The following is a 26,179-nucleotide window of genomic DNA, read 5'->3' on the forward strand; positions in this document are numbered from 1 at the left end:
GTAAAACGCCTTCCAACCTTTCAAACAAATTGTTGATCCCTTTCACTTTCTTTTACTCTGTTGTACCAGGCATTTTCAAGTTGTGCCATCTGCTGGTCAACATTTGTCACCACACCTGCTAAAATGGTGTTTCAGTATACACTGCTTTTTTCTGCTCCTGGCTGATGGTAGATAGTTAAGATAGGTATTTTGTATCTTATTTTTGCCAAGTCACATCAGTAGAATCACTTGTATGAGATTATGATCTGGAGCACAGAGATAATGTGATTTATATCAATACCACACATATCCAAACACAATTTCATAACTGAAAACGAAGCAAATACACTTTTAGACTTTTATTATGCTCTTTATTAATGCAAACTCTATCATGTTCCTTTCTAGTTTAAAGGCTGCTTGAATAAAGCTTATATGTAATTTAATTATTTTAATGTCCAACTTACTGCTACTGTTTTAGACTCAGACTTTATAACCCTGTTTTCACACAATACTGACACTTTTAGATAAAGAATCTCCTTTTTTAAAAACCAGACCATCCTAATAGTGACTCTTTCCTAAAAAAAGGGGAAAAAAAGAAAGTTCACTAATTCAATCCCAAAAGAAAGTCAAGGAACAACAACGTTTTGACAAAATGCTTTAAACAAACAGTGGAGAAGTTTTAAATGTTTATGTGCCCAAGCACTAAGTATCATATACTCATTTATGTGTTTCGAACAGGGGAGAGGACCTTGTAGCCCTCCAGATGTTGTGAAACTCCAACTCCCACCAGCCCCATCTAGCGTGGGCAAATGGTCAGGGATGATGAGAGTTCAAAACTGGCAATATCAGGAGAACCTCAAGTTCCCTATCCCTGGTTTAGTCTCTGAACATTCTTTTCTACTTTCTTAAGCAAAGCTTGTACTAATGATAGGTGGAAGTTCTTCAGCATTTGCTGTTTTTCCCAGTTGCAATACTGTGTAGCCCACAAGGTTTTTGCACTGACTGACATTAGCAGTAGCAGTTTGCATCTGCTTCTAGTTGAGGAACACTTGGTACCTTTACGCATTAATGGCTTGCTGCTGCGGAGCCTTTTCACTTGGTACAACTTTTCCTAAGTCACCATCTGTCATATTTTATTCTTCTTCTGCTTGTTCCTCATCCTTAGCCTTTAATGCTTCTGGGTTTGCTGGCAAGAGTTCAGGTTGGAACAGACCTCTGCCTGCGGTAAAGATTTTATGCTTGGTTCTAGTTTCAATGTCTGTTCATACTATTTTCTTCACTTATAGTTGCAACACCGTCAAGATTTCCTGCTACCTTGTAATCACTTTAATCAGCAAGATTGTCATCTCCAAGCTTTGCTTTTGTATTGTCAAATGTGCCGCTATTTAAAGGAACATCAAGAATATTCTCTTTTGGATCATCAGCCTCCTGTTCTTCATTCTTATCCTCTGACTTTGTGGGGCATACATCGATTGAATATTCACAGTGATAATAACCAGAATCGTGCTTCTTTTTATGCATGGCACAAAGGTCAATTTGACTTAAGAGCTCTGTGCCAAAAGGGCTATCTTCATACTTTGTATAAAGGTCTTCATGAATTCTTCTAAAGCCCTAAAAACATTGGGAGGAAAAACATGTTTTTGATACATAATTGTTCCTTTTAAATGTCCTCTGGTTTTGCTTAGAGCACAAAAGAAATAAGTATAGGGAAGAAATTTTACAATCTGAAATACAAGTCCCTGCTAATTTTTGCGTATAATGCTATTCAAGGGTCTTTAACTGTTATACACTACTGGCTCACAGTTTTTTCTATGGGAAAAGAAGAAGGAATGCAAATCTTCTGTGTCCAAGTTAAGGTCGAGACTAGTAAATAGATTGCCTACTTTTCTCATCTCTAAACCTGCTAGTTGCCACTAGACTCAACTGCTGACAATAGTTTTAGGTGGCAGTAGGGTATCCATTCATCTTCCACACGGGGATGGCACAAGCCTGAACCTGACAACTCACAAATGTACTTTATCTTTTACCAGTCTCATCCAGATGATCATTAGCACTTTGGTCCCTTTGGACCTTACATGTACTTCAGAACTCCACATTCTGAGCTCCCTGGGGCTTTATGAAGCAACCATTTTGTTGTTGTTGTTTTAGAAAAAACATTTAACATCTTCCATTGGGCTTGTCTTATACCCACCTGTCTAAGGCAAAGCCCGTCCAGGGCAAGAGTGGCAGCAAGTTTTGACAAGGTCTTCTTCAGTGAACCATCAATGCAAAACCACCAAATATACAATACAATTCAGCATAAATCTATGTAACAATACAATTCACAGCACAACTCCAAAACTGCAAAAATAAGATCTTTAGATTTCCTGAATGTCACACCAAAATATAAGATACTATTCAGCTATGAGCATTGTGAAACTGTCTTTCCAAATGGAACCAATGTACTAAAATTATTTAGTTCATAAATCTATATAGCACTTTTAAATGCTTGTGTTTTGGTGTTTTTGCATTGATTGACCACTGAAGAAGACCTTGTTGGAATGCATTTGGTCAAATGTTCTGATATTGTATTTTAACAGCTGTTTGTATATACTGATTATATTGATTTTTGCTATTCAGCTGTGATAGATGGGTATATGTTATCCATATGCTTTTAATTTTTCACACAGTCCACATTCACACTATAGGCAGTTTTGAGTCAGAGTATTTGGTTCACACTCTCTCTTTTTTCATAATACCCTTGTTCCATCACTGTTGTAGGGAGAAAAATCAGTAAATATCATGCAATATCAAAAATATTGAGGTTCTGTGTTGTTCCATATTCCAGGAACCACCTACTTTTTCTGTGCATATATTTGATACTGTGGGTATGAAAGGGCTGATTTGAAATTATTCATATTGCTTTTGTGAGTCATACCTTTTATGAAGAAAAACATTTATCTATCCATTATTTGGAACATGTCTATTATTTATGAACCTATTCTTTGGAACTTATCATTTGTTTGGAAACTGTCTTTCATTTTGCTGGCTACATGTTGGTAGAACTATTTCAGTAGGACACACACCTGGCTTTCCTAAATCAACAAACTAGATTTGAAGTTGTAAAATCAACTGGTATATAATTGTCACCCAAGGAAAATTCACACCTGAATTATCTCTTTCATGCCTACTAAATGTTTGGGGGTGGGGGGAGAACTGTCAATCCATTATTCCATCTCTATAAACTTTTTGGCCATTTCAATTAATTATTGAAATTAATTATAGTGGGAAACTTTTCAACAATGCCCTTGGATCACTTTCACCAAGACGCTCCCCCCCCAAGTTTCCCACCCCCTTTGTTCAATTTAATTAATTTCATTTCTGCCTTCTTCCACATTGAACAGCACCATCTTGGTGTTTGCCTCTTACAATAGCACTATTTATGCAGAAAAAGGTATTAAAGGAAAACAACAACTTAGTGGCTTACTGCAAAAGGTGTCTCATTTCAGGAAGTGGAGGAAAAAGAAAGACAAATACGAGAAGTTATGTCTTTTGGATACACCAATGGTAAATTTGGAATATGAGTATTACAGCAGCTACAATGTGAAAAATGAAATTAATATTCAGATCTGACACAAATTAATGGAAAAAACTGCTGTCAGCATAGTGTAGACTTCATGTTCAGTGATCTTGTCATTTTTAAATTTTTCAAGCATCATAACTTCTCACCTCTCATTCTTCTGTTCTCTTGTTGATTCCCTTAACTATTGATTCAAATACAACAAGGTTTAGAGAACTTGACAAGATGTGGGTATGGTAATTATACTTTGAATTCATGAAGGTTGCAACCCTCACAACAACTAGGATGGGATGACACACACAAAATGCCAACCACCTCTGATGGGACTTCAGGGTAACTAAAGGATTACTTTATTGTAGCATAAATAGATCACTCTGCAACTAACAGTCCATGAAAATATACCAACTCCTACAACTTCATAAGGAGGTATGCAATCTGGAAAGAGAAAGGGACACGTACATCTGTGTGAACTCTTGAAAGTAACAAAAAGGAATAAGAACAAGGATCAGCCCCATTATAATTCAAAGGCAATGACTGTGGAATGAGAGAAAGGGAAAACATGGAAAACTGGGTGGGAGGGGGGAATAGAATGGAGTGGCTGGGCCAGGAGGATGCAGAGAGAAACACAGGCATAAGAAAATAGTAGAAAGTACCATTGACTGAAAGAACTGGGTATGTTTAGCTGTGAGACCAAGGGAAGATATAATAGCACTCTTCAAGTACTCGAAAGGTTGTCACACAGAAGAGGGCCAGGATCTCTTTTTGATCATCCCAGAGTGCAGGACATGGAATAATGAGCTCAAGTTACAGGAAGCCAAATTTTGGCTGAACATCAGGAAAAACGTCCTAACTGTTAGAGCAGTATGACAATGGAACCAATTACTTTGGGAGGTGGTGGGCTCTCCAACACTGGAGGCATTCAAGAGGCAGCTGGACAGTCACCTGTTGGGTATGCTTTAAGTTGGATTCCTGCACTGAGCAGGGGTTTGGACTCAATGGCCTTATAGGCCCCTTCCAACTCTACTATTCTATGATTGTCTGGAAAGGTCACTTCCTGGTTCATATTGAGGAAGCTATTTTTTAACCAGGGATGGGAGAGAAAGAGTTCTCACTGCCCATAGAAATCAATGGCAAAATCCAAGATTCCTATGCTATGGGAATGGCTGCTTCAGTTGTCCCTCACATGATCTACTTCCTGAATACAGATATTGGGATAATTACATTGGTATAATATATCCCACGGAAACTGATTAGACAAAAGATCAAACTACACAGACCACATCTCTAACTAATAAAGAACACAAGAAGAGCCTGATGGATCAGGTCAAGGCCCATCTAATTCAGCATCATGTTGTTTTCACAGTTGCCACCCAGATGCCTGTGGGAAGCCTGCAGGAGCGAATTCCATAGTTTACCTATGTGCTGTGGGAAGAAGTACTTTATTTTGTCTGTCCTGAACATTCAGCTTCCTTGGATGTTCACAAGATCTAGTGTTATGAGTAACTTTTCACTATCTCCATGCTATGCATAATTTTATACACTCCTATCATGTCACCTCTAACTCACCTTTTCTTTCAACTAAAAAGCCCCATATGCTGCACCCTTTCCTTATGGGGAGTTGCTCCATCCCATTGATCATTCTGATTTCCCTTTTTCTGAAACTTTTCCAACTCTGCAATATTTTTTTTGAGGTGACATGACCAGAACTGCACAGTGTTCCAAATGCAGTGGCACCACAACTGCAGTAATGTTTTATATAGCACTAAAAGCCTGAATCTAAACAGCCAGCAACCCTATCACTTTGTTAGACAAGCCTTGAGTACCTGATGCAACTTCTTCCATTTATTTATTGTGCATTGCTAAAAAGAGTATGTGTGTGTATGTGTGTGTGTGTGTGTGAGTGAGTGAGTAACAAATTAATAAGCATAACTGACACATATACTAAATGGATTCAGCCAAGCCTATCCAAGCACTAGTGCACAATTGCTCATTGGGTCTATGTAAGGCATAGACAACACACTTGGCCTGCCTTCTATAGTCTTTAATTACATGAACACATTTTTATAGAGTGCAAATGCTTGCAGAAGTGCTCAGTTTAGAGAGGATCAAATGTTGATCTTTTTTAAAGATGCCATTTGGGTCCTTAATCTTTTTTAGATGACAATTGAGTCCTTTGTTACATTTCTTGATTACTCTTACTATTGGATATTTTCTAGATACATTTTTAAAGGGATAAAATCCTTAGCCTATATCCAATGTCACACCAGCAAATGTGATGGAACTTCTTCCTCCTCCCTCCCCCACAGCCCCCCCCATGTGCCCCTAAAGGGGCTGCAGGAAAAAGGAAAGGAATGGGAAGTCACATTATGCAACTGGACTGACACCATAAGATATCAACCCTAAATTTTAAAGGTTTTAATATAATTGCTGCATTTAAAGAAATGTTGAAGGGAGGCTCAGAAATATCCAGGGAAAATGTAATGTGCAACATGAAAAAAGTACAACCAGTAGATGGCATCAGAATAGTTACTACAATGCTGTGCCTTTATATATCCCTTTTGTTATCAGTTCTTCAAGTTCTTTGCAAAGGATCCTAAATATGCTATTTTATTACCCTTCTCCTAGACATTTTTCATTTATCAAAAGAGGGATTTACTGCAAAATGATGCTCAGCACCACATCATCTCTGGCAAAACTGATCCAACCAAACACAATCACTACCTCACTTCAAACACTAATCTGACCTAGAGTGAACTGGATCAGCCATGGCAGTTAATAATATTGTGCCACTGAAACATGGTAGCATAAGCATCCTAAGAATGTGGATTAAGTAATACTTCAGCTGATATAACAGTGTCTCTTGGACAATGTAGCTCCAAAACTTGCAGTTACATTGGGGGAAAAACACACCACCCATGGACAGTTTTTCTATGTAAGAAAATGTGTGGGGAAATACTTGTAGATCATTAGGATTTCCCCCATCTGTTTCCTGAGTATACATGCAATATGCATATGTGCTAGAACTCAGGACAAACACAGTTTCTAGAGTTTTTGTATGCAGCATAAAGAAGTGCGAAGATCTACATGTGGCTTTAATCCATTTTTGTATATCAAAGTTTTTTACAGGAAGACACATAATCTTATTGTTGTGTCTATTAAACTGAGCAGGGCTCCGTGTAAATAAAGGCAGGATAAGTGAATCAAGGGCAGATACAGATTGACATATGTTGATTAAGGATGCTACAGAATTCCACATATGGCAAAATTCCATGTCAGATAAGGGTCCCAAAATAGCTAAATAGCCCATCAGAGTCTGTACAATTCCAACACCACAGAGGGCTCACCTATATGTGATGGGGGAGATCAGAAATTAGGATCTCCCCTCCTTTTTTAAATTAACTTCAAAGCACAAAACACACTGAGCTTCTAATCTGATTGAGGAAGTGGCACAGGAAAGGGGCTTTATCCTACCCCCAAAGCTGATATTTGCCACTGCATATTTTCCCCTGGACAAATAGCAGCATTGGAAAAGGAGATTTATATTGGGAAAGCTGCTCAGGAGGAATGAGTTAAGCCATTGCACTGCCCACATAGCCACTTCTGTAGAGTGGTCCACACTAACTCCACTTCCCCCCCCCATGAGTTCAGTGGGGATGCAGATGTGGTTGAGGAGCTGACAGGTCCATGTGCATGGAGGGTGAGTTCCAATCATATTAAATAAGACGTTCATGCTTTTGTTCTATCCCGGAGGAAATTAGCCAAGTGTTCAAACATACACACTGAAGCAGAGCATAGGATGAAGTGCATGGCTCCCAGCATAATGGAAGCAAATCTCTTCTGCAATTTGCCTGGTGGAAGGTGGGGGTAGGGGTGGCAGCAGCAGCCCCCAAAGGTACCGTCCCAACATTAGGGGAGAAGCCCCAGGAAATACTCCACATGAGAGAGAGAAAGGGAAAGCCAAGCACAGACCATAACAAAACAATGCAAGGGCAAATGAGGAGGCCATTTCTATTTTCCATTGGCAAAGTATAGTGTGGGAACAACCTAGATGGGTTTCAAGAGGCAGCCAGGACAGTGGAATAACTCTGGGTCCAGCCTCTGCTGCATCTCAACATTAAGAGGATAAGGTTTGAAAAGAATGCAGCATTTTTGAAGGCTCTAGAAATAATGACTAAATTACGCAGACACAATTTTTGGCAGACTCATTCTTACAATGAAAGAACACTTCGCATAGATTGCATTTGTTGTCTTCCCATTAACCTTAGTACTGATCACATTTCAGCTTTGTGACCAGCATTATCTATGTAACAGACGGTTTTTAAAAAGATACACAAACAAAAACAAAGCTAACCATCACTCAGTTGCTATCTTTCTCCCTAGACAATACAAATGTTGTCACCCTCAGCCTTAGAATAAATATATATCTTTGTAAATAACCACTGATATTTTCTAGGCAAAGTGGTGACACCAAATATCTGAAGAAATACCTGACAGGCAGAAGTGCAAGGTCAGAGAACACTTTATTCCACTATTAAAGCACTCTCTTAATGTCTCTAGAGTATACCATTATTGTTTTCTCTTGCTTATTATATTGACCTCATAAAAATCACAGCTATTCCAGGAAACGAGGAGGACAGCATTCGAGCAGGGAAAATGTAATCTAATTAGACCCATGTTTTTACTTTAATTGTAAAGCAATAAAACCCCACCAAATCCTATATCCTTCTGCAGTTAAAGGTTAGATCAGCCTATCATATATTTTTGTACTGCAAAGTCCCAGCAGCATTGAATGCAACCTGACAAAAATCTTGCAGTCAGCAGAACATTGCTTGGAACCCATTCCGCCCATAAGGTAGAAGCAGCTCTGTGTAGCACAACTCAAAAACACTGAGTTTAAAAATGGAACTTTCAGGTGCAAAAATGTCCCTTGTTGCTCACAAGGTTTTGTTGTGTCCCCTTTTTTTGGACAGAACTTAATGGAGTGTAAGGACCCAAAAAAGGACCATACCTAAAATCTGGAAGGACAGTTGGAATTCCACATTTATCTTACAGAAGAAGTACAATAACTGGGTAGCAGAATACATCCCCAGTCTGGAGCATCTCCAGATCACTGCTTATGTACTAAATAGAAATTATGGAAAGAGATGCCAAAGAAAAGAAGAAAAAGGAGGGCCTGCAACATAATGTGTTGTTACCTATGCTACATGCCTTTGCCCTATCTACTTTCAGCTCATGATTGTTCCTTGCTCACATTGGTTTGCTGTGCAATGGGAGGACAAGTCAGGCCATGTAAGAGAACCTCATGATGCCCTGAAGCAGATAAAGTTTCCTAACATTCCTCAATTTGATAAATTATTATTTTGCATGCAACATGGTGATCCAAAAGCATTTTTTTAGTGTTTTAAAGGAGCAAGGAAACAAAGCACAAAAGGAGAGGATTTAAGTTGTTTAATCACCTTGCGTCTCAAGGTAGGTGCTTTGGACAGCTTCAGAAATGTTAGGTGTGGTTTGAAGTCTTTGCTGCCTGTGATGTCTACATTCATTTTGATAAATGAGCTCTCCACAGCTTCTAGTAGACAAATGATGAAAATAAAAGGGATTTGTTTAGAGGACATCCAGATACAGGTGATCTGCCCCAGTTCTAAGCAAGACAGAGGTAGACTAAAAATAATTTGTTCCCATGTGTTCTTCATTAATTTACATACCACAGCAATCTTACCTGGCAGACACAGTAACCTGAATTTTAAACCAAAACCTTGAGGCAGAATTCAAAGGTCTAATATAAGTAATAATAATAATTAACTTAAGATCAGCCATATGTACAGACTTTGCAATATACCCTGAACAAGCAAAGTACTGTTATTTTATGACTACAAGAAAGATTAAAGATTAAGGGCACAACTAGCTTTTACAGCAGCAAGTGCATGATCTGATCACCTGCTGCTTTGGGGAAGGATCATATCAGGACTGTAATACCAGAGAAGGGGAGTCAATGGTTCCACCCCATGATTTTTTCAATGAAAACCATCCCTTCCCTGGGGCAAAACATACAGATGCATACATAATGACCAATAGTGATCAGCATAGGTCAAGGACATAATCAGTTGTAAGCGTAGCCAGGGCTTATACACTCCTCTGTCCTCTCACAAGCACTTTCACTGATAATGACCAATGGGATTTGCAGATGTGTACATGGACTCCTTTCCCCCATACTCCAGTGCTTCTGAGCCTGTGACAGGAGCTATCACGCAGTTTCCCCCCTGTAATTATGTACTAACCCAATCCTCTGATAATACAAAAAGGGAAGGAAAAAACATATTCACTCTGTGCTTACAGACACTGTGCTCTGATGCTTTTAGGTGAGTATGTCAATCATTCCCCTCTCCATGCCCACTCCCTCCTCTCTTTTTTAATTTCATTTCCTGTGGGCTAACAAACAACTTCCAGCTGCTCTCTCCCATTCTACAAGCTTTTTTATGTTGCTGCAAATGGTGTCTTATTTTTCTTTTCCCCCTAACTTGCGTGCAAAAGCATTACACTGCTCAAGCAAAGATTTGTATTTCAGCTGTATTGTACCAGTGAAAATATAATCACACTTCCAGGTTGTTGTTTTTTAAATGAAGCTAACTGGTAGAACAAACTGAGCATGCTCAGTTGCCAGGTAACTAGAGGGAGTGGAAATGTTAAATTAGAGGGTGTGGTCATTAGGAAACTGCGTGATTGATGCTTCCCCTTAGTGTGAATAGAAAACACTGTATTTGCAGCTGGCATTGAGCCCTTACTGTGGATGGTGCAAACAGAAAATGGAGGTTAAAAAAGCATCTTTAGTACAAAGTAATGCTCCCATGTGGATAAGTCCTTAGGTTTAAATATAGCATCTAAGTGGCACAGTAAAAGAGCTATGCCTCATAAACAATATTTTAATTCCCTAGTGTACAGTTTGCCTGGCTGTGCAGATCAGACCTAATGCACCGCAACCACGAGAAGAAAAGATCTATAAGGGGATCTCTTGTCTTGGCCCTGTTTAAACCCAAGTCTCCATTAACCTTTGCCATAGGTGTTCAGTGGAAAGCCATGCACACAATTCTCTGTAGAGTGGACAATAGCTGATTTTTAAGAACAATGGGTTGTATTAAACTAAGTCCTACTCACAGTAGACCCACTGAAATTAATGAACCTCAGCTCATCATGTCTATTAACTTCAATGGTCTACTTTGAGAAACACTAACACTGACTGCCACTCAATAAGTATTAAACTGGATAATTTTCAGACCTTCCTTGCGTCCAGTCCCCTTCCCTCCCCACTAACCTGTTAGATACCTTGAACTGAGTCTCATATTGGCTCAACTTTCCTTGTATAAAATGTAACAGAAAGGACATCTATGATTCTGGGTAGAAGAGTTCATTTTCTTGTACTGGACAAGGCATAACCCATCCATGAAGATAAGGAGCTGTCCAAGCCTAAAGTGGTTAGGGTTTACAAATTTATATACTTAGAGGAATATTTCACTAATCCTACTTCAATGACATTAGAGTACTTGTTCATATGGCAACCTCAACATATTTTAAAGGTAAAATATAGTATATTCAGTTACGGATAGCTGCAGCTAATCTCCGAGGCAGATCCAACACTTAGAATGCCTCTTTGCCAACATCTCTGACCTCTGGACACATCTCTTACATGCACAGACAAGACACATTGAGGCATATTATCCCTATACTTTCAAATGACTAAGGGTTGCCTGCAGAATGTCTCTATTTTGTGGGAGCAATTCAATTGCATGCCAGAAAATTGGGTTGCTGTGGTACAAAAAATCATAGAATAGGAGAGCTGAATAGTAAAGCTGAATAGTAGAGCTGAAATATACACAGAGAGAGATGTTTTGTTGTTAGGGAATGATGGGAAATGCACTAATAATATGGGATAATGACCGATTGGCAGGAAAACATATAACCACCACCTAAAAAAAATGAGGATGAATGCTGTTTGTTGTATAACCACAATAAAAGAATACACATGCAAGAAAATCAGGAGAAAACTTCAACATATAGGTAATCTGGAGAAGTCCAAGGAATGTAATGTTGTTCTAAACCAATGGGGATCTGAGCCCAGCAGCCAAAAATCCTGGAAGCTCAACGAACACTCAAGATGCTTTATGAAGTAACAAAACATGAAAGATACAAGTCCCTGTCCCAAGGAGTTTACAATAATCCAAAATTCAACACAAGCAAATATATTTACAACTACTGGATTTCACTGAAGAGGAGGATTCAGAGGTTAAGCTGAAGACTTCATAGAAAAGAAGAGATTGAAAAGAAGACAATGAGGGTGAATATAGGTGTTAACATTCAAAGAGCTCTGCTGAATCAAAGATCCATCTAATCCAGCATTCTGCTCTCCCTCCCTACTTGTGTGAATGGAAAACAATGGATATGAAGCTACCACTGAGCACGAAGTGTGGACCTTGCAAATCTATTACAATGATAAAAGCAGTGTATTTGCTACAAAGAAATGCCCCCATGAGGATAAGCCCTGAGTCAGACCATTAGTCTACCTAACTCAGTACTGTCTACACTGACTGGCAGGGTTCTCTCCCAGTCCTACCTGGAGATGCCAGGGATTGAACCTGGGACCTTCTGCAGACAAAGCAGATACTCTACTACTGAGCTATGGTCATTCTCCATAAAGGCAGTAATAATCACTACATCTCATGGGAGTGAATTGCATAGTTTAACTACGTGCTATGTGAAGAAGGGTTGCCTTTATCCTGAATCTTCCAACATTTTGCTTTATTGGATGACCACAGGCTCTAATATTATGAGAGAGGGAGAAAAACATCTCCCCATCCAATTTTTCTACACCATGCATAATCTTATTTGCCTCTATCATGTCTCTCCCCTCCCCAGTACTCAAAGTTCTAAATGTTGTTAACCTTTCCTCATTTGGGAGTTGCTCCATCCCCTTGATCATTCTGGTTGCCCTTTTCTGAACCTTTTCCAGTTCTACAATATCATTTTTGAAATAAAGTGACCAGAACTGTACAAGGTATTCCAAGTGCGGTCTCACTACAGATTTGAATATCAGCTTTATGATGCTGGCTGGCATTATATTTTTGATCCCTTTCCTAATGATCCCTAACATGGAACTCACCTTTTTCGTATCTGCCACACACTGAGTTGGGTTGACATCTTCATTGAGCTGGAGTCTACAACTCCAAGATCTGTTCTGGCTCAGGCACAGACATTTCAGACCCCTCTAGTGTATATGGGCAGTTAAGATTTTTTTGCCCCAATGTGTATCACTTAATACTTGCTTGCAGTGTTTTAAGGGTGTTGCAAACAAAAGTGGCAATAAGGAAGAATAGGTAAAGACTTGGATGTCTAAGAACAGCAAGAGATTATATATGCAGTAGGAGAAATCTACTTTTTAAATACAAGTAGATAATGTTCATAGTTGTATTCAACAGTAAGATATTGCTTCAATGGTTAATTGGAACATCTTATGCGAATGATGAATACTTAAATACTAACCTGCAATTTTCCTTAGCATTTGGTGTTCATTCTCTGACATTTTAACATAGATCACTTGGTTGTTAAACTGGCCAATCCCACGAAATGTCATGCTGAAGAATTTCCCTTGCAACAAAGCTTGCACTTTGGCCTTGCTGTGCTCTAGAGCAGAAACAGCCCTTAAAATGGAAGAAACACACTCCTAAGTAGGAAATCAGTAGCCAAACAGCTATGGAACAAATACTAGAGTGATGGTGGGTTTTAGAAATTTTTCTTGGGTAGACAAAGGGTTGTATTCAAGGCTAGTCCTACTCAGCATTGACCCACTGAAGTTAATAAACATGACTAACTTAGTTTCATTCATTTTAGTGGGTCTACTTTGAGGAGGAGTTAGTTGAATATAACCCAGAATGTTTATTGTTTAGGACAGAACCATCAGGCCAGACACTAAGCATAAAAGAACACAGTGGGATGGACCTTGACATGCCCTTCCATTCACAGAAGAAACTCTGATCCAGCAGAGGCTCCCACTGGAAGGAGGAAAGCAATTTTTACCAATTTATCCTGGGGCACCACCTTCACACTGTCCCAGAGGATCCCCCAAACCTCTGGAGCAGATTTTTCTGGAGGCATGGGGGAGGAGAAATGGATAAAAACCACTTCCCCTCTTCTTCCAGTGGAGCATCATGCGCGGGTGAAACTCTGCTCCTTACAAGCCTGGATCCAACCCATCATCTGGGACAGGGGTGGGCAATCTTTTTGTTCCCATGGGTCACATGCAGTGGTTGGTGGTCAGGGGCCACAAGCCAGTGTGTAGCCAGAGTCAGCCATATGCATGTGCACGTGTATGCATGGACACACACAAAGAAGGATCACCCCCCCATCCATCTATCTCTCAAAAGCTGAGGGAGTCTGCTTGCCAATGTGGCTGAGGCACATTAAAAAATATCCATTAAAATTGAATGGGGGTGGTCATTTCGGTATGCCTATCTGCACAGTGGGGAGGAGAGCCTGGCTAGGAGTCCAGAGACGGTGAGTTCAAATCCCTGCTCGTGTCTCCTGGGTGTCAAGGGCCAGCCAAAGATAACCCCCACAGTGAGTGGCTCAGGGAATACATGCCCTGCCACCTGTGCAGCTGCGGGCAAGATGCATAGTCCCAAGGAGCCCAGTTGCCCCCCAGCTGGCAGTTGCGGACAAGGAAGGGGTTGGCTTGTGCAGCTGTGGCAAGCTGAGCAGGCCCTAGCCAGGTGAGGAGGACTAGCCTCAGAGGGAGGCAATGGTAAACCCCCTCAGAATACCGCTTACCATGAAAACCCTATTCATAGGGTCACCATAAGACGGGATCGACTTGAAGGCAGTCCATTTCCATTTTCATCTGCTCATTAAAATGCAGAAGATTGTTCTCCTAGTGCTTGTATTAGCAATGCAGACACAGCAAGCTGCTGGAATGGGAGCACTAGGGGAAGAGGTTAAAGCGTTCCCTTCCCCGGTGTTCCAGTGTACACAAGATTACTGCCCAGCTGTGTTGCTATTAGCACCATGGGAAAACAGTTCCTCTGCTCTCCAACTTATGGCTGATCAGATGGGCAGTGAAGAAAGGTGGGCAGGCTCCTGAGGGTTGGGTGGGCCACAGGGAGAACAGCCAAGGGACATATGGGTTGCTTGCCTGTTCATCTGTATGTTGCATTATCCTTTGTTATTGTCTAGCCTTGTTTTAAGTATGTTTAAGCTGAAGTAGGTATCACTGAGTTTGCTTACTTTCAAATGTGTGTGCTTAGGACTGACAAATTACCAAGCATCAAAGTCGGCTAATATCACATCTAACATTGCAGAAACACTAAACTGTTCGCTGTATCAAAGCCTTGGATTGTGTTGAAGTCAGAAGGTACTTCATAGAAAAATAAATTGGGCTTCAGAATAAGACTGTAACTGTACCACAGTTCTATATTACACTGTTTATTTACTATTACACCAGAACAAATCCATTATCCAATTAAATCTCATTGATCATTATGTTACACTGCAAGCTCTACAATGGCCTTTTGTTTTTACCTGTTCACTTCCTGTCAGGCAAACAAAATAACCATTTTAAACCTGAAGCTCAGTTATTCTAACCACACTCCTAAAAAATCCCTAAGATATAGAAAGGTATATATATATATTAAATAAGATATCATTTAATATAGCTTTTTAAAAATATAATCCTAAAACCCCAGGCAATTTCTAAATCTTTTATGGTACCTTGTAGAGCTCCATTTAATATTATGATGTGCTGGTCATACAGTAGAACAAGAAGTTTATTTTTATGATCTATACATTTACAAAACTGGTTTATATATTGGCTCCAATGAATGAAGAATTTCTCTTGTTCAGATCCTATTCATTTCAGTTGGATTGGGCCCCATGAGGAAATAATATTTTGCACACCGTGAAGTTATTTACATAATCATTTTGAAGCTGAAAAAGTAGAAGTGCCAGCTTTGGGGGGAAGGGGGAAGATATTTTGGAAAGGGAAGAATCAACAACAAGACTCACATGCCTGATCTTGAATATTCAGAAAATTAAACTGTCAAAAAAATATAGGGTATTTGAATAATATTTGTTGTGGTTATATGCCATAATAATCTCCAAGCAAGAAAGTGCTCCTGATCCACATGCATCTAACACTCACGGCAGTCCTCTGCTTTCTGTAAATGGCCCATGGAAATGCGACGTGTTATTCATTGGAGATGCCCAGTGTCATGACCGTGGAGTCATACTCCTTCAGGAGATCAGGCTGGGGATTCAGAGTGGGAGGGGGAATAAATTGCCCTCAGGTCCAGTCCCAGATGGACACAAACCACCCAGAAACACTTGTGCAACAGGAGCCTGTTGCACCACCTCTCTGACACAAGGATGTTGTGTTGCCCTCCTCTAACTCAGAGGACTGGCTCAGAAACCCTAGTGGAACCACAGGCTTTCCTGCTCCATCAGAGTAAATGACTGTTAGAGCACTCTGAACCCCCTTTAAGTAAAAAGGATCCTTTACTTAAAAGTAAGGTGGAGCTCGCAACTGCAATAGAGCTGCAGCTCTTATTTAAGACTTAGTTTGAGGATGACTGCTGCTGAAGCAACATATGAGTACAGCTGCTATGGAGTTTCCACACTGCCTGAGCCCTGCGCAGAGCTATCGAGGGTAACATTGAAGTCTTGCCTCTCTACTGCCAAGGCCATCATTCAAAAACAGAACATCCAATGCGTCCTGAATATTTTGAATTTTACAGTCTAGTTACCTTTCAATCTTATAGTATATATATATCCAATAGCAGTTGATATAGAACATTAAAATACTGCCTAGAAAATGCACAATCCAGCCAGATTTTTATTTTATTTTTCAGTTGATGTCATTGCTCAACCTGCAATTTAGGCAGAATTTTTTAAATACTGCAAGCATTTTCAGTGGGACAAACTCATAGGGAATAAATGTATTACCTTGGCTGACCCATACTGGAAAGTGAGCAGGGACAGCGCAACCCTGTGAGTTCTCTTGGACCTCTAACTGGCATTTGATACCACTGCCCATGGCATATCATATAAAATGTATGGAGGCCAGAATAAAAACCATTCATTCATATAAACTGCTAAACGACATTTTAAGGGTTTCTTTTTCTTTTAAGTCCCCTTACCTTTTCACATCATCTTCTGTTTTCAGATGAGCTACAATAATAGTAAGATGCATAGTCTGAACTGGAATTAGGGCTCTCAGCAGGTCTGGCTCTTTGGTGATTATCAGCTCTTGGACATCTTCAACTTTATCTAATATCTAAATATAAAAATAGGTTTTCCAAAATTAATGCACCCATTTTATTAAAGTTTTAATTCTACACTCAGAGTACATATATTTTGCTTCTTAAGATTGCCCAAGCAGGGTTCAACCATTCTCTAGAAAGAGACAAATCCAGCAGCTTGACAATGAGTTGAAGTTACCCCTCTTAAACCAAAAAACATTTTTAGCATCAAATTGAACATGTTTTAGCATCAAATGTTTATGTGTTCATGAAAACAGACTAAGACAGGACACTTATTTAACCTTAAAATACTTCTATGGGGTGGGAGGTTTACTGGATTTATCATCCCAAAGAAACATACTATTGATAGATAAAAACAATTCTTATGCACCCCTTCAGAATCGCCAGTTGAGTTATATAAACTTGACAGAATAAAGAACACATCTTCAACTTTGCTGGAAACCCAGAATTACAATAAGATGCTTCTTTAAATTTTGAATATGTGGTCTATATTCTGAAGTAGTAGTAACAACTGATTGTGCTGGTTCTGAATTCCATTTTCACTATGGGTACAAAACCAGGAGAACTGAGCAAGAGAATTGTGATGTTATGCAGTTGCCAATTGTTAATAGAATGGAAAACTGAATAGTATTTCCATAATTAATCATGTGCTACTTTCTGATTACATGAAGACACTGAGGCCTTTTCCCAAGCGGGAAACTGCGATGGCAAATAAATCCGTTCAGATGACTAAATTTGCCACTCTTAAAGACATTGTTTTTGCTAAGCTGCATGGCCCATTTTCAGCTTTTTGGAGTCTGTTTCATCTGCATAGCATTGACTTACAGGAAAAGCCACAGGAAAAAAATTATACATTTTGAAAGAACCTTCAGTAGTGCGCTGAGGATTAAGATGAATGAATTTAACCAGGAAAAGGAAGTCCCAGTGGCCAGGAGTTTTGGCATACACTGAAAATAAGTTGTAATTCTGATTGGTCTAATTCAGATTTATTCTATTAAAAATACCTTTGTGTCTCTGGAGCACAAAGAACAGCCCATAATATTTTCTATACTTTTAACAAAAAAATTAAACATCTAAACCTGCCATTTGAGGGCACCCAGGATGGCCTAGTGTACAATCATGTACTTTTATTATATGAACAATCCTTTTATGATTAGGGATACAGGCTGTAATAGCTTTAATTCAGTGATAGGGAACCTTTTCAGCCCGAGGGATGCATTCTTCTTGGGCCCACTTCCCTGGCAGGGCAAAGAGTGTAAATTTTTCATTTGTATTTAAATACCTGCACTTCAGGGCACAGATGCAGAACATATATAATCTAGTTTGGCCCTCTGATATGCAAAGGAGACCATAGAATTCTTAGCCATAGAATTGTCAAGTAAATGTTACTAGAATCATCATACAGACCTATAGCAAGATGCCCCAAAATAGCTCCTTTACTAGAAAACAATATTCAGGCAACATAGTAATCAATGATGGTCAAGGATTGACAGACTCAAATGCAAACACAAATCATCCTTGGTTTCAATATTTTTTAATGTAAAGACTTTATATTGGTCAACTTTTAGAAGCTTACATTGAAAACAGAATTTAAAACTTTTGACTATGGATAGCATCAATGGATTTTTGTCACAAATCTATATACTGGAGAAGGCTGTAGCTCAGTAGACTACACCTTCATTTTTGCCTTGCATTGTGGGGAACCAGGTCTAGTCATATCACTTATAATGGCTGAAGCCTCAGACACCATTGATTATGAATGATCTTATAGTTACAACAAACTAGGTACTAATCAGAAATGTCTTCATTGTTTTTTAATTCCTATCACATCACTCCATTATTAAACTAATTTCTGCCTACCTGGTCATTTGTTATTGGGATTGCAACGAAATAGTTAGGCATATCCCTTCTGTGTTTCTTGGATATAGTCTGTTCTTCACATCCATGTTCCTTCTCTTCTACAATCACCTTTTGAGCTCCTTCTTCAGAAAAAATGTCATCTTCATTTTCTTGTTCTTGCAGCTGTTCTGTGGTTGTGTCTAGTGAGTCTTCCTTTCTTGCACTCCAAGGATGAAGGTTTAACATCTTTGTTGGTTCTGCATGTTGGCTGTCATCATGCAGCTTCTTCCCCAACATTATCGCCTCTAATCTGTTTTCTTTTCGCTCTCTTTGTAGTAGCTGTACTGGCTTTAGCTGTTCTGTGCTTTGGTCCCACCTACGTTGCAGTAGCAGGCCCTTGTTCCCCATTGAATCATTTGCACCTTGCTGAAGTGGCTTTGAACCTATCACATTTGTCTCTTCCTGATCTTGTTGCTGCTCCACTTCAGCCATTGTCCCTTCCTTGCATTGGGCTTGCTCCTGATGTTGCATGGCATGAGGTGCATCCTCATATCTCTTGGTGGGCTGCCAATAGACATTCTCATTTGGAATTACTCCTCCTTGACCCTTCTGCTGTACCTGTACAGTGACACATGGCCAGGGCATCTCCCTTCCCGCAGTTCTCTGTTGCACCTTTACAGACACACACAATACCCCTCCACCTTTGTTCCACTCTTGTTGCACCTCAGCAGTTACAGATGGCATATTTTGTCCTTGTTGTACCTGTACAGTCACCTCTGGAACCTCTCCTCTTTCATCCCATTGCTGCTGAACAGTCACTGTCACACACTGTGCTCCATCTCTTCTGCTCTGTGTTTTTTGTTGCATGTGAACCATTACAGATGGCACCTTCTCTTCTTCAGTCTGTTCCATTTGGGTTTGCACTCCTACATGGAAGGTAGGCTTTACTTTGGCCTGTTGCGTATCCCCCACCCTTGCTTGTTGGCCTTCACCTGGCAGCTTTGGAAGCTTCCCATTCCCGTCATTTTCTTCACACGGTAACAGGTGATGTTGATCCATCACCCTTAGCCTACATCAGCCCTTTTTCTCCCAAAACTGGTTCCTCCTCCAGAATATCTTCCTTCTTTTTCTAGGCCTGAAATCGGTTTTATGAGGAACTGGAAGAGACTGAAAAGAGGACAGATGCTAACAGCAAATGCCAAAAACATAAGGAAGAGATAAATAATAAATCTGATTGTGTGGCTGTAACACATACTGAGAAAGGGCTGAGCTCAAGAAAATAGTAGCAGAAGGCCAGTAGGACCATATTAGTCAACATTATCTCTGTGCACAGGTTGTCCAAATGTCAGAAGCATTTGGGTTGTTGAGAACTGAGTGATTTAAAAGAGGAAGGAGTTTACAGACCTAAGCAGGCAAGATAGCTGTTTAAATGCAAAATCAATGTGGAATTATTATCACCACAAGATATATGTGACAGGCATGAATTGCTCTGTCTTGTACTGTAAACAGATATAAATGTATCATCATCGTCATCATTTATTACCCGCCCTTCACCCAAAGGCCCCAGGGAAGGTTACAGCAATTTTTGAAATATGACATTAAAAACTATTTAAAAACAACCTAAAATCCCCAAAAAGGGTGGGTCATAAAATATCAGGCTTCAGGAACCAGACTCTGTAAGGAAAAACATAAGATGGTGTTAGAAAGCTCACAATGGAGAAAGAAAAACATGCAATTTAGCATTATAATTCCAAATATTTCTTTCAAGTATGTCAGCTCCTGCGAAGTTCAGAAGTTCTGCAAAATCTGTTTTCTTCTCAGTCTCTGATAAACTGAAAGAGTTACAAAATATTAGGAAAACTGGCATTATTATTAATATTAATAATATTAGAAAAACAACATTAGCCAAAGTACAGTCATCAGTGATATGTTGGCCTACAGCCCTAAGAAAATGGAAGCTTTAATTTCAAATATTCATGTGAAATGCATTTCTTTTCCACTCTTCAACATCAAAAGTTTCCCTGAGTGGTTAACAAACAAACAATTAAAACTACCAAATAAAACCAAAAAGCTAATATAAAACTGCAGAACAGCACAACAGATGTTAAAGGCAACATCTAGAACAGCCTTTCCCAACCGGTGTGCCTCCAGATGCTGTTGGACCACAACTCCCATCAGCCTCAGCCATTGGCAATGCTGGCTGAGGCTGATGGGAGTTGTGGTCCAACTGGAGGCACACTGGTTGGGAAAGGCTGATCTAGAAGACCTGGGCAAATAAAAAGGTCTTCACATGGCATTGAAACAACCTCAGAGTAATGAACCAAATGAGCCTCCTGGGCAGCAGGGGGAGAGGGAGGCATTCCAGAAATAAATTCCATCACTAAAAAGGCTTATCTCAGATTGCAGCTCTTCTCATCTGTAAAGGTAGAAGGACCCAAAGAAAGTTCTAAAGGCCTTCAAAGAAATATATTCTTAGACAATAGCTAAGCACTACATCAGGAGCAACCAACATGGTGCCCTTGAGCAGTCCTGAACTACATCTCCCGTCATCCCTGATCATTGGCCAAGCTGTCTGGAGATAACAGTTCAAAATATACAGAAGGTATCATGTTGGCTATCTCTACAGAGGATGCTTATGGCTACTGGCTAGTTTGTTTTCTTTTAAACCAACCTGCCCTGTGATCCTTTCCTCCTGCCTGTCCCAGATAAAATCTAATAATACACAACACCATGCTGCAAGTTTCCCCATCCTACTCTACTTCACGGACTGCCCTTCCCAAGAGAACGGTAACTAAGAATTATGACATCACTTCACATGTCTTTATATAACTAGATGCTACTGAAGGAGGGGAAGAAGAAGGATGCTACAGCGGACTGCATGTATATCTTCTATAACAACTGGCTTGGTCTTATACCATTTCTGAACCACTGCTTGAGCCTTGCCCAGTACCAGCAAAAAGTTAATGGCATTTCCTTTAGACACCTATCAATAGTACTAAGTATATCAGACTGTGGCTTATCCTCACTAGACACATTCACTTACATTTTATGGGGAAAATATACAACATAATCACCTAATTGTAATCCTCCCACGTTTTCCCAGTGCTTCTTCCATCTTTTCAAGGCGGTGTGATGTTCACACAGACAGTGATGTATCAGGCAGATGAACTTATCACAGTTCTCCACATTTTCACTTCAAACTTTGCAATGGGAACCATTTTATAACTCTATTTTTTTTTAAAAAAATAGTATTGTACTCCACACAAATAACAGTATTTAAACAAGAGTGAAATGCCGCTTAAATAAAAAGAGTGTTATAACAGGATAATGCTGACTTTTTAAAGACAAGAAATGAAAACCTTTCTGGTCATCACCAGTGGGGATATTTTCCCCAAATAACAGTTTTGCTCTAAACTTTTATTCCAAAAATATGCTAAAACACTTTGTTTTATTAACACCAAGTAGTAATGGGAAAACATATTCAAATTACTAAATGCTTAGCACTAAATAAGTAATTGGTGCTTATTTCTTTTAGGAAAAAGTGCAGCGAAGGTGGATGGCATCTGGTTCGTCAGAGGAAGAAAAAAAGGGGGGAAACTCCCAAGATGCCAAAAAGTGTATTTATGAAAATAATTCCAAAGCAGTTTATTAAGAAGATAAGCCCAACGCGTTTTGGCCACCTTATATTTTGGCCTTCATCAGGGGCGAAGATGGAAAGTAACTTTTGCTGAAGAGATTTCAAACGGTATAGCTAAAGGTTCTTTGTTAAAGGGAAGTATCCGGGTGCTTTTTGTGGCTTGTTTGAAATCTCTTCAGCAAAAGTTACTTTCCATCTTCGCCCCTGACAAAGGCCAAAATATAAGGTGGCCGAAACGCGTTGGGCTTGTCTTTTTAATAAACTGCTTTGGAATTATTTTCATAAATACACTTTTTGGCGTCTTGGGAGTTTCCCCCCTTTTTTTCTTCCACTTATTTCTTTTAGCAATCACTTGGATTTTATCTTCTACTGGCCATGAGGTGAATCAGATATTCCCCATCCATGTCATGCTCACTGATGTGGATAGAACACAGTGGAATAAACTATACAGAAAAGGTAGAATCCACAGCCATCATTCAAAACTAACACTTACCCAAATTTTGTGATGCAGTTCTCCAACCAGACAATGTTTACAAAAGTGCATTTATTAGGGGAAAGTGTGCATAACAATTAATATATTAGGAACATAGATAGAAAGCTGCCTTATACCGAGTCAGATATTGGGTCCATCTAGCACAGTATTGCCTACACTGACTGGTAGCAGCTCTCTAGGGTTTCAGGCCCTACCTGAAGATGCCACGGATTGAACTTGGGACTTTCTGCATGCAAGGCAGATGCTGCACCACTGACCTAGTCCTTAAAAAAATCCCAAAATAACACAAAAAAATGCATTCTCCTTGGGAAAAGTGCTTGCAAAAATGTGTACATTAGTCAAAATGCCATTCAAAAATGTAGGAGAAATTAATGCTAAAATGCTGATAAATTTTCCTAAGGATTTTTTTTTTAAAAAAAATGCAAGTGTGGAGAACTGAATTTAAGATTAGAAATATGAGAAATGGACATAACCGAAATTGAAAGATCCTTTCATCCCTATTCTGAACAGCAGGTCCTGGAAATCACAAGTAGGAAGAGTGCTGTTAGGCTTATGTATGGCTTGCAGTTTCCGAAGACATCGGGCTGGACTAGATGGGCTTTGGTCTGATCCAGCAGAGCTCTTCTTGTGTTCTTACATTCACAACCTCATTTTTTTAATGATGTAAAATGAACTACAAACTATGTGAGTGTTATAGCCACTTAAATAGTCTTGAAAGGTTAGAAGCCAGTATCTCTCATGAGCTACATTAACAGAATTCCAAGTACCTTTATTAAGTCAATCAAAACATCACAGAATAGCATGCAAGCTTTTGAATTCTCCAGAACTCTTCATCAGGCTAGATGGCATCTGTGCAGCAGACTCCATGGCTTTACCATCACTCAACCTTCCCCCCTCCCCTTTGCTTTCTTTACCATCTAGCCCAGGTGTGGGGAACCTTTGGCCCTCCAGCTGTTGCTGAACTATAACTCCCATCAGCCCCAGAAAGCATGGCCAATGGCCAGGGATGATGGGAGGGGTAGTTCAGCAACATCTGGAGAACCAAAGGTTCCCCACACTTGATCTAGCCTGAAGAAGAGTTGTAAAGAACTCACAAACTGGTACACAATATTTGTGACATTTTGTTTGGCCTAATAAAGGTATTACCTAATGTGGATTTTGGATTTATTTATTTATTTTTGCTTATGGGCCAACATGGCTACCTTTACTTTTACAGAGAAAAAACAGATTTCTTAGATTATAAGATATGAAAGTGGAAACTTCATTATTCCAGATAAATGACTGGGCAAGAGACACAAATATATGGAGTTTTTGTTGGAGGAAATATATCCTGTCTCTTGACACCTACTAACATGGAGATTGAAAGGCTGCCAAGAAATGAGCGATTTGATAGCTTAGTAGGCTTAGGGCAAGGGTGCATGGCATACCAGAGATCTTAAAGGTAACTTGTAAGAGGAGATGGGCATATTTACTACCACTTGGGCTTTGGGGAAATCGCTGCCTTGTTGTTTAAATATTCCAAATTGTGGCAACTATAATGAATCATAGGATAATTACACAATGAAAGCAGAGAAAACCTTAAACTGTTTGTATGGAAGGGGGCTTCATTACCCTCATACCACCCCAGGAGGAACACTTAAGTGGTTTTGGAATTTAATAGGAGTCTGGTAGGCACACAAAATACATAACAGACTTGTCAGAATACCATCATCGTGAGAGTTGCATTTTCCATTGCCAAAAGGGTTGAGATGTGTGGGTCAGAGAATCATCTGTTAATGGGTTATTTTTTTAAAAAAAAGAACTACATGCTTCCAGGATTGAATTGAATAGCCTCATGTAAATCAGCCCAGTAGGTCACAAAACATATTCCATTTTGTTTCTAATTAAAACTAGATCCAAGGATATGTCAGCAGATCTGAAGACAGCATTTAATGGAGTAGAGCTTTTGATTTGGCTCTGTTTATTACATCCTGAGAGCAGCAAGGAGTCCTCTGATTTAAAGCAAGATGGTAAAGAAGAAACCTGGGTTTCAAAATAAGCTGACAAGCCAGCTATACACTCGGGTAACTTAGAACTGGTGAGGCTGATAACAGCCTTCTCAAGCCCATTACAATGTCTTGCTCTGTTGCTAGCATTTCAGTTGCAAGGGTGTGTGCATAAAGAGAGGATTCTGGTGAATAAAAACTGGTAACTGACAAGAAACTAATGCAGGGGGATTCAGTTTAGTATATGCAATAGAGGGCACCCCCAAGACTGGGGTTTTATTGCAGGTGTATTCTGCAACATGTTCTTAGCACAGTAACTCATGGTTCACTGCCTTCCCATGGTGAGGCCATGCTGCGCAGCAAGCCTCTGGCAACTGGTGGCCATGTTGGAGACTGGCCAGGTCTCATGGGATCCCCCAGGAGCCTCCACACTATTGTGAGACTTCTTGGGAAGGTGGGGCTTACCTTAGGCTTGAAAGGAAATCCCAGTCATGGGACCCAGCCTGTCTTGTCTATGGTTTCAGCGAGAAGAGGTCATGCAGAGACAAAGAAACCCAAAGATGCCTTGCAGTCCTGAGCCAGGAGTGCTTGGTGGTAGATTTACCATGGCCCGGGTAAGCATGCAGTGTTAGTCACTGATCACTCAAGTCAAATATTAGTTATTAATATATGTAGCACTGCAGTTCCCACTGAAGGATATTGTTAAGCTTTGTCATGATATAAAGTTTTAATATCTTATAATTATTATATAAGCATTCATTGCATTAAAAAAAGAAGAAATGACTTTGTGTGGCCACAGCAGTAACCGTGATCATGCAATATTTAGAATGTATCAGTGGATAATGGAGTAGAAAAAGAGGAAGGCAAAACAAGAGATGGATTGATTCCATAATGGAAGCCACAGACCTGAACTTACAAGTTCTGAACAGGGTGGTTCATGACAAATGCTTTTGGAGGTCACTGATTCATAGGGTCGCCATAAGTCATAAATGACTTGAAGGCACATAACAACAACAATGGATAGAAACATTTTTTTCATAAGCCAGAGCTCTTAGGAATACCTGTTCAGTAAAGCCAGAGTTACAGAAACCGTATAATGACTTAATTTAAGTTAGCCAGCATTTTAAGTATATCACAAAACAAAATGATCATGCAGTTCCTGGCCTACATGCTTTAAGAAATAAAAGCAGTAGCTATGCTAAATCATCTCCATAGAAGCTGATCTTTGAGTGACTACACCACATATTTTAAGAAGTTTTCACACTTTGTCATGGCCTGTGTTTAAATAGATTAATTTCACACACACCTGTGACTCAAGAAAGCGCTCTGACCTAAACCAAACATCTACTTGTTCTGTATGTACAGTAATAATTCCATAAATGGTCATTT

General features: G+C 39.6%; 1 protein-coding gene across 8 annotated transcripts in view; it reads right to left on the minus strand.

The window, feature by feature from the left end:
* Positions 1–328: 328 nt before the first annotated feature.
* The window catches only part of LOC133370213 (uncharacterized), a 34,944-nt gene continuing 9,093 nt past the window's right edge, over positions 329–26,179 (minus strand). For 4 of the 8 annotated variants that reach the window (XM_061596535.1, XM_061596714.1, XM_061596622.1 and 1 more), the window contains 6 exons: positions 20,296–20,349; positions 18,697–19,842; positions 16,714–16,850; positions 13,070–13,227; positions 8,995–9,107; positions 329–1,590 (listed from right to left, as the gene is read on the minus strand). In XM_061596535.1, coding sequence (XP_061452519.1) covers positions 1,306–1,590; positions 8,995–9,107; positions 13,070–13,227; positions 16,714–16,850; positions 18,697–19,734 — 1,731 coding nt within the window. In that variant the 5' untranslated portion in view covers positions 19,735–19,842; positions 20,296–20,349 and the 3' untranslated portion in view covers positions 329–1,305. The remainder of the gene's footprint in view (positions 1,591–8,994; positions 9,108–13,069; positions 13,228–16,713; positions 16,851–18,696; positions 19,843–20,295; positions 20,350–26,179) is intronic. The other 4 variants (XM_061596166.1, XM_061596265.1, XM_061596446.1 and 1 more) reach the window with 2 other exon arrangements.

The sequence above is a fragment of the Rhineura floridana genome, chromosome 1 (genome assembly GCF_030035675.1).
Source record: "Rhineura floridana isolate rRhiFlo1 chromosome 1, rRhiFlo1.hap2, whole genome shotgun sequence".
NCBI classification, from domain to species: domain Eukaryota; kingdom Metazoa; phylum Chordata; class Lepidosauria; order Squamata; family Rhineuridae; genus Rhineura; species Rhineura floridana.